Raw genomic sequence first — 9,638 nt, forward strand, 5'->3', positions numbered from 1 at the left:
CTAATTGAAATATTTGAAAAGTTTGACTTGCTCTTTGTAGGAACATATGGTCGTACCTGTAAATTGAAATGCAACGAGTTTAAAGTATTATATTTAGTATCTTACTGCATAAAGCGAGACGATATTATGTACATAATATATAATTTTAACAATACATTCCGCGAAAGCCGTGCGAGATATATTGCAACCTTTTTGGCTGGGTCGAATACTTTTATGGCCATTCGACCAGTATAAAGAAATAAGAAATTGGCCCGAGGAATAAATAATACAGGTGTTATCAACAACGCAAAATAAGTAAATATCGTTGTCTCTTGTAAGTTGTAACCACGGTAACATGTCTCTTGACATAATACATAAGTATTAAAAGTATTGTTAGGAACTGATAAAATAGCCAATATTCTAGGTTTTCTTCACTTCATTGTTACAATTTCAGCTACAATAACCTCCTTCTTTCAGGAAATGCCGTGGGATTCAAACTGGAGACCTTAACTAAAATATGCGATACAAAATCAGCTGATAATCAACTCACATTGCTAGTTTACATTGTGGAGACTGTGGAAATGATTGTGAGTATATAATTATTGAATCTTTAACGTGTAACCATGGTAACATGTGGCCATGGTAACATGTAACCATAGTAACATGTAACCATGGTAACATGTAACCATAGTAACATGTAACCATGGTAACGTTTAACCACAGGAGTTTGTAACCATGCTAACGTGTAACCATGGTAACATGAAACATTGGCAACATGAAGCCTTGGTAATTTGTTACCATGGTAACGGTTAACCACAGTAGCTTGTGACGTCATGGCAACATTTTCAGTTCCCAGATTTGGACACGTTTATGGATGAAATAGCGCATGTTCCTGTAGCAGCTAAAGTAGCCTTGGCGGAACTAAAAGCAGATGTTAATGATCTGCAAGGTGGTAACAGACTTCTGATCAAAGAAGTGGATCACATGCAGAAGAACCCGTCTCTTAAAGGTTACTTTAACCTTTGTAACCATAGTAACATGTAACCATGGTAACATGAACTTTAACCTTTGCTGTAACTAACACTACTCTTAATATTTATTAGATTGCTTATCTTGCATCTTCTGATTTTCTTAAATTGTGGCCTGGAATCGTGAATTAATCCATTTATTCTTAATGCAAATTTTCCAAATTATTTCTCCAAACCCCTAGTTTCCTAGTTAAGATATAGTGCGATACCTTAAAAGCTAAAATCTATTCCGCGTCACAGTAAATTATTTCTCGCCTATCCAGTAGCCATAAAACAATGAGACAGCTAATGAGAACTCTCATCATCGTAACCATGGTAATGAGACAGCTAATAAGAACTCTCATCATTGTAATCAGATAAAGACTTAAAATAACTGGTTAAACTTGTTAACTACGTATATTAAGAGATAATAATGACTACCTTATTAACAGTTAATAATGACTACCTTATTAACAATGACTACCTTATTAACACCGGTATAAACCACCTCAGGTGCATCAGTGTTCCAGCAGCAGTTTAAAGGTTTCCTAAAGGACATTGCGTGTAACCATGGTAACATGTAACCATGGTAACATGTAACCATAGTAACCAGTATAAACCACCTCAGGTGCCTCGGTGTTCCAGCAGCAGTTTAAAGGCTTCCTAAAGGACATTGCGGACACCATGACGGATCTGGAGCAGATGATGGGTGCTATGAAGAAGAAGTACACCATAGCAACCAGTCACTTTGCTGAGAGTTCTAATGTGGAGCCTGAAACTTTCTTCGGATATTTTAACAGTTTCATCATGCAGTACACGGTAATCAGATGCACTAGCACATTTGAAATTTCACACTACCACACCTTTGATTTTAGTTTTTGATTTCGCTTTCACTTTCACTTAATTTTGCTTTAATTCCAGCACGCTTTCTAAAAATCATTTGTAGTCATGATGAAAATACCAATTTCAATTTTGCAACGACGTTTATAATTCTATCCAATTCTTCCAGGACGCAAAAGATATTCTCGCGAAGAAGAGAGAGGAAGAAGAAAAGAAAAAGGTTTTCAAGCCGTTACTTTAATATTTATACTAATACAGCAAAATCCAAAAAATCAAACGTTCATGAATGACTCCTTCGGTGAAGGCGCTATTTTTTATCTAACCCTAAAATAGTACCAGTTTGGATCCCTTTAGATTTGTTTGGAGAGGCGAATCATACACAGTTTAGGCTCTAAAATCTTCGAATTAAAAATCATCAGTTTGAATCCCGGCTGAAGAGATTCCAACAAGGGAGAAAAAGCGGCTACCGTGTAACCATAGTAACATAACCCCTTCTCAGTGTAACCATGGTAACATGTAACTAACATAACCCCTTCTCAGAGGAAGCAGTTAGCAGCAGAAGCTCTCCCCTCCGGAGCCTCGTCCCCCACCAGCCGGTCCCGACCCCTGTCGCCTCACATGCAGAGTATGTTACACGTCACACACCACTCATTATTTACACCACTCCATCATATTAAACAAGGATTAAACATAAATTTGTCAATGAGAGCCCTAACACTCACGTCTTGACTATACATCAATATAAAAAAAAATAAATAAATAATGTGCAAGAGTGTTCTTAAAATAAAAATTTAAAAAATCATAAAAATTTAACTTCGTCACATCTTTGTTGAAAGAGAAACAAGTGCGAATAAAATAATTTAATTCCCATGAGAAAATCACCCTTTACTTCACAACATCATCCCCAGCTGAAGACGATTTACACATGTATTTTGAAAGCTCCTGCTAATACAATCTTTTCGTATCACTTATATATAAAACCTCCAGGATATATAGAGGTTATGTGTGTACCTCCTATCACATACATTATTTAGTACTTAGTTTCGACTGATAACAATTCTTGTTTAAATTTCCAGGTATTCTTGTTTAAACCTTATATTTTAAAACCTCCAGGTACCTCCACCTCTCCTCTACCTCCGGAGCTTATTGTGGACTTGCTTCCTTCTTTAGAGACGTTAGAACAGCAGGACCACAACCTTCTCATGAACGATCTCTTCTCACCTCAAACAGGTTACCTTTCACTTTCACTTTCACTTTCACTTTCACTTTCACTTTCACTTTCACTTCTCGGTGTTTAGAGTTATTGGCCTGCAGAAAGCTAACATTTTAATGTTTTTGTCGAAAGCAAAGTTTTTAATATGGTACTACAATGGGGCAAAAATAAGTGCCAATATTTGTTAACACTGCAGCTAACTAACTCATATATTCGTTAGACACGGTAACATGTAACCATGGTAACATGTAACCATTAACACTGCAGCTAACTAACTCATATATTCGTTAGACACGGTAACATGTAACCATGGTAACATGTAACCATTAACACTGCAGCTAACTAACTCATATATTCGTTAGACACGGTAACATGTAACCATGGTAACATGTAACCATGGTAACATGTAACCATTAACACTGCAGCTAACTAACTCATGTATTCGTTAGACACGAACGATAATACCGTATCACTCAACGCTGGGTCTATGAGGAGGAGGAAAAAGAAGAGGCAACAATCTTCAAGTGTCTCCAATATGGAGCGAGAGCGCTGACAATTCTAAATAGTTATCAGTATTGTTACCATGGCAATATGTGGTTTACAAATTATAATTGGTAACACAATCGTTGGACTTTAATTTTTAATTTGATTATTTAAAGATACGTTTTTTTCGTTAACCTTTTAATTGAAAGAGCTGTCGAGCAACTCAATTGTCGATCAATAATACAATATTAAGTTATGAAAAAATTTTCAGAGGACTATATACAATTATACAGGTTAAGATAGGTTAACAAATTTTCTACTGTTTTATTTGTTGTTTTGTAGTTTATATTTGATTTATAATTTGAGTCGGGATCTTGTGCAAATTTAGTATTATTTGTTTTGTAAAACCTTATGATTGATTGCTTTATGAGTTGGTTCAATTGTGTTCAATAATACAACTGCAATAATTTGCGGCTAATTAATTTTAAATTAAAGACCATAGCTTACTCTTATAAAATTGGCACAACACAACCTTACTCCTTCATAAACAATACAACCGTCGAGAATTATTTGAGCGATTTGCTGCTCAATAATTTGGGTGGCTCACAGTTAGCCAGCACCTTCTCAAAATCCCGCTTCCAGCTGTGGCAGTATTGATTTATTGATATTCTGCAATTTAATTCAGGATTCGGGTCGATTAGTTTTGATTTTCATTGGCTCTCTTCGTTTAATATTCATGGGAAATGCACGGAAATTAGTTTCTCTCTAAATGATGTTGAGCTTCTCTTGATTCACTGTAATTTGTAATATTCGCCATTTTCCGCAACAGTTTGCTTATTGATCAGCTTTCTTCAAATTTAACACCGCCAGCCGGTTCATTTGAGGCCATACGCCGCTGTCGACTGATAGGAGACTGGTGTAAGTGTGGTTAAACAGCAAGTAGAGAGTAAACAATGGTTACCCTGGTTACCCTGGTTACACAGCACTAATAAACACATGTTTGCTTCATTTCCGGAGACTTGTTTATATCGGAGCTACTTGTAATTGTATATTCGCATACTGTCACTGTAACCAGGTAACCAGGATAAGGAGAACCAGGGTAACCAGGGTAACCAGGGTAACCAGGGTAACCAGGGGGGGGGGCCAATGACTACCAATGGAGACTTTTGGGGACTAATGGGGACTAAAAATCATGGGGACTAGAGGTCAACTCGTTGACGTAATTCACCATTTGTCCCCATAAGTCCCCAGAATTTTTGACAGTTATTTATGGTTTTCAAGTTAGTTTAATAACGATACGATCGAGATGTTTTGTCCAAGATAAGAGTAGGATAAATCTGACTTAAAAGTAAAATGATAAGCCCGGTTGTAATGTGTTCTACCACTGTACAAGTCAAAAACAAAAGAAACCAACGCCAATTTCAAATTACTGAGCATATCATTTCAGACAAATCAATACAAAAGTAATAAGAAAAATTGATAATGCGTTTATTTTCCTTGCGCTACAACTCGTGTTACTAGATCAATCTGATAAAATAAGCGTATATATGCAATATGTCTCCTCAATGTTGTCATTGGTAGTCGCCCCCGCCCCCTCCCTTAATTTACCTGAGGTACTCTAAGTTCAGCCCTCAAGTAGCTCCCAAGAAGTCAGGAATGTCCAGTGACCATTTATAAATATTCTAGACTTCAGTCTTGAGAAGTTTACGATCTGGTTTGGAGAAGCCAGATTTTTTGAAATCTAAATGGGGACTAATGGAGACTTTTGGGGACTAATGGGGACTAAAAATCATGGGGACTCGGGGTAAAATCGTTGACGTAATTCCCCAAGTCCCCAAAAGTAGTCATTGGCCCCCCCCCCCCCAGGGTAACCAGGGTAACCAGGGTAACAAGGGTAACCAGGGTAACCAGCATAACCAGGGTAACCAGGGTAACCAGGGTAACCAGGGTAACCAGGGTAACCAGGGTAACCAGGGTAACAAGGGTAACCAGGGTAACAAGGGTAACCAGGGTAACCAGCATAACCAGGGTAACCAGGGTAATCAGGGTAACCAGGGTAACCAGGGTAACAAGGGTAACCAGGGTAACCAGCATAACCAGGGTAACCAGGGTAACCAGGGTAATCAGGGTAACCAGCATAACCAGAGTAACAAGGGTAACCAGGGTAACCAGGATAACCAGGGTAACCAGAGTAACCAGGGTAACAAGGGTAACCAGGATAACCAGCTGTACATTCACTGTCAGTATGTTACCCTGACATACGGTGGAACTAAATTGAATAGCGCCGCGCTATTTTCTATTCCGTTCGGTCGCATAACAGTTAATTTATTCTTGAATATCATGTGAAACTTGGAATTTGTTTTGTTGTTTCACAATGGGTTTATAGACGAAACTCAAATTGTTAGTGTGCTGTTACCAACTAGTGGATTATGCTATTTTATCAGGTATTATATAGCAACCTATATATATTGCCTAGCAACCTATAAATGACTGTGAAGTGTGAGTGTGGAAGTAGCTGCCTAGCAACCTATATATTATGACAGTAGCTGCCAAGGCACAATCAGGAAATGAGTGCACCAAAATAGCATATACTCATGTGCATTACTCCGCGTGTATATTTGGCATTGCTTTGTGGTTGTGTGTGTTACTATAGCAACGTGTGTGGCTATAACACTGCAGCTACCTGCCACAGGTACACATTACATGTTTATCAGACATGATCCACTCATTCAGAGTACGTTTGATCCTGCAGCGCTGTACTCTGCAGTTACGACTTCTGAAAAGTGATTTTTAGAGGGATCGCATTTGTTGAGGCTTTTGAAATTTGTTATTCATTGCTCACGCTCTAACGTATCGTCTGCGTTGTTGTTGCCTAAAAGAATCAAGACCCCCCTAGATATGACAATATGTTTCCTACTACTTTACTCGGACTACTAACCCTGATCAGTCTGGCACTCTGCCAGGACTCGTGCACACTCCAGACCACGTGTGACACCTGCTTCCAAACCTTCCCTGAGTGCGCCTGGTGTGCTGATATCAGCTGGAGCGAACACAGGTCAGTTACCTAGCAACCAGTTACCTAGCAACCGAAGCCCTTTTTACTTTTAAGATAAACGTTACGTTCAGGTGTATCAGCGTTTTAACCTTAGGGATAGGCTTAAATGGCCGTCATTGTAAGGACTGGCGATGGAATGAGGCTTAACATCATAGTGATATGGATTCTGGATAGTGTGAAAGTCATTATTCTTATTTTCGGTTGCTAGGTAACTTATTGTTGGTTGACTTATTCCCCATCTCAGATGCTTCTCCAAGGAGCTTTCTACATTAAAAACACGTGCAAAGATCTGAGGTATCCAGAGAGCACTGTTAAGATAACGAGTGGGCAGCCCCTTGACAACACAGTTCAGGTAATGCAGCCCCTTGACAACACAGTTCAGGTAATGCAGCCCCTTGACAACACAGTTCAGGTAATGCAGCCCCTTGACAACACAGTTCAGGCAATGCAGCCCCTTGACAACACAGTTCAGGTAATGCAGCCCCTTGACAACACAGTTCAGGTAATGCAGCCCCTTGACAACACAGTTCAGGTAATGCAGCCCCTTGACAACACAGTTCAGGTAATGCAGCCCCTTGACAACACAGTTCAGGTAATGCAGCCCCTTGACAACACAGTTCAGGTAATGCAGCCCCTTGACAACACAGTTCAGGTAATGCAGCCCCTTGACAACACAGTTCAGGTAATGCAGCCCCTTGACAACACAGTTCAGGTGATGCAGCCCCTTGACAACACAGTTCAGGTAATACAGCCCCTTGACAACACAGTTCATGTAATGCAGCCCCTTGACAACACAGTTCAGGTAATGCAGCCCCTTAACAACACAGTTCAGGTAATGCAGCCCCTTAACAACACAGTTCAGGTAATGCAGCCCCTTGACAACACAGTTCAGGTAATGCAGCCCCTTGACAACACAGTTCAGGTAATGCAGCCCCTTGACAACACAGTTCAGGTAATGCAGCCCCTTGACAACACAGTTCAGGTAATGCAGCCCCTTGACAACACAGTTCAGGTAATGCAGCCCCTTGACAACACAGTTCAGGTAATGCAGCCCCTTGACAACACAGTTCAGGTAATACAGCCCCTTGACAACACAGTTCATGTAATGCAGCCCCTTGACAACACAGTTCAGGTAATGCAGCCCCTTAACAACACAGTTCAGGTAATGCAGCCCCTTAACAACACAGTTCAGGTAATGCAGCCCCTTGACAACACAGTTCAGGTAATGCAGCCCCTTGACAACACAGTTCAGGTAATACAGCCCCTTGACAACACAGTTCATGTAATGCAGCCCCTTGACAACACAGTTCAGGTAATGCAGCCCCTTAACAACACAGTTCAGGTAATGCAGCCCCTTAACAACACAGTTCAGGTAATGCAGCCCCTTGACAACACAGTTCAGGTAATGCAGCCCCTTGACAACACAGTTCAGGTAATGCAGCCCCTTGACAACACAGTTCAGGTAATGCAGCCCCTTGACAACACAGTTCAGGTAATGCAGCCCCTTGACAACACAGTTCAGGTAATGCAGCCCCTTGACAACACAGTTCAGGTAATGCAGCCCCTTGACAACACAGTTCAGGTAATACAGCCCCTTGACAACACAGTTCATGTAATGCAGCCCCTTGACAACACAGTTCAGGTAATGCAGCCCCTTAACAACACAGTTCAGGTAATGCAGCCCCTTAACAACACAGTTCAGGTAATGCAGCCCCTTGACAACACAGTTCAGGTAATGCAGCCCCTTAACAACACAGTTCATGTAATGCAGCCCCTTAACAACACAGTTCAGGTAATGCAGCCCCTTGACAACACAGTTCAGGTAATGCAGCCCCTTGACAACACAGTTCAGGTAATGCAGCCCCTTGACAACACAGTTCAGGTAATGCAGCCCCTTGACAACACAGTTCAGGTAATGCAGCCCCTTGACAACACAGTTCAGGTAATGCAGCCCCTTGACAACACAGTTCAGGTAATGCAGCCCCTTGACAACACAGTTCAGGTGATGCAGCCCCTTGACAACACAGTTCAGGTAATACAGCCCCTTGACAACACAGTTCATGTAATGCAGCCCCTTGACAACACAGTTCAGGTAATGCAGCCCCTTAACAACACAGTTCAGGTAATGCAGCCCCTTGACAACACATTTCAGGTAATGCAGCCCCTTGACAACACAGTTCAGGTAATGCAGCCCCTTGACAACACAGTTCAGGTAATGCAGCCCCTTGACAACACAGTTCAGGTAATGCAGCCCCTTGACAACACAGTTCAGGTAATGCAGCCCCTTGACAACACAGTTCAGGTAATGCAGCCCCTTGACAACACAGTTCAGGTAATGCAGCCCCTTGACAACACAGTTCAGGTAATGCAGCCCCTTGACAACACAGTTCAGGTAATGCAGCCCCTTGACAACACAGTTCAGGTAATACAGCCCCTTGACAACACAGTTCATGTAATGCAGCCCCTTGACAACACAGTTCAGGTAATGCAGCCCCTTAACAACACAGTTCAGGTAATGCAGCCCCTTAACAACACAGTTCAGGTAATGCAGCCCCTTGACAACACAGTTCAGGTAATGCAGCCCCTTGACAACACAGTTCAGGTAATGCAGCCCCTTGACAACACAGTTCAGGTAATGCAGCCCCTTGACAACACAGTTCAGGTGATGCAGCCCCTTGACAACACAGTTCAGGTAATACAGCCCCTTGACAACACAGTTCAGGTGATGCAGCCCCTTGACAACACAGTTCAGGTAATACAGCCCCTTGACAACACAGTTCACTGTTCAGGTGATACAGCTTCTTTTTACGAGCACATGATCCCGATCCCTGTCGGATCTGGGAGATCTTCTGAAAGTAGATGATATTTAACCATGCATTTATAAACTTATAAAGGGAACCCAATACAACTGATGTTTAGGTATACCCACAACAACTATACGTTACTATAGCAACGTGTGTTGTTCAGGTATACCCACAACATCTAGACGTTACTATAGCAACGTGTGTTGTTCAGGTATACCCACAACATCTAGACGTTACTATAGCAACGTGTGTTGTTC

At 41.1% G+C, this 9,638-nt stretch overlaps 1 protein-coding gene across 1 annotated transcript in view; it reads left to right on the forward strand.

Annotated features, from left to right (window-relative positions):
* The window catches only part of LOC134819043 (uncharacterized), a 39,709-nt gene extending 35,793 nt beyond the window's left edge, over positions 1–3,916 (forward strand). The window contains exons 20-26 of the mRNA XM_063828806.1: positions 457–566; positions 829–988; positions 1,615–1,805; positions 1,996–2,046; positions 2,367–2,451; positions 2,940–3,056; positions 3,489–3,916. Of these exons, the coding sequence (XP_063684876.1) occupies positions 457–566; positions 829–988; positions 1,615–1,805; positions 1,996–2,046; positions 2,367–2,451; positions 2,940–3,056; positions 3,489–3,592 (818 nt within the window). The 3' untranslated portion in view covers positions 3,593–3,916. The remainder of the gene's footprint in view (positions 1–456; positions 567–828; positions 989–1,614; positions 1,806–1,995; positions 2,047–2,366; positions 2,452–2,939; positions 3,057–3,488) is intronic.
* Positions 3,917–9,638: the final 5,722 nt, after the last annotated feature.

This window comes from Bolinopsis microptera, chromosome 7, assembly GCF_026151205.1.
Source record: "Bolinopsis microptera isolate Bmic1 chromosome 7, MBARI_Bmic_1.0, whole genome shotgun sequence".
Lineage (NCBI taxonomy): Eukaryota > Metazoa > Ctenophora > Tentaculata > Lobata > Bolinopsidae > Bolinopsis > Bolinopsis microptera.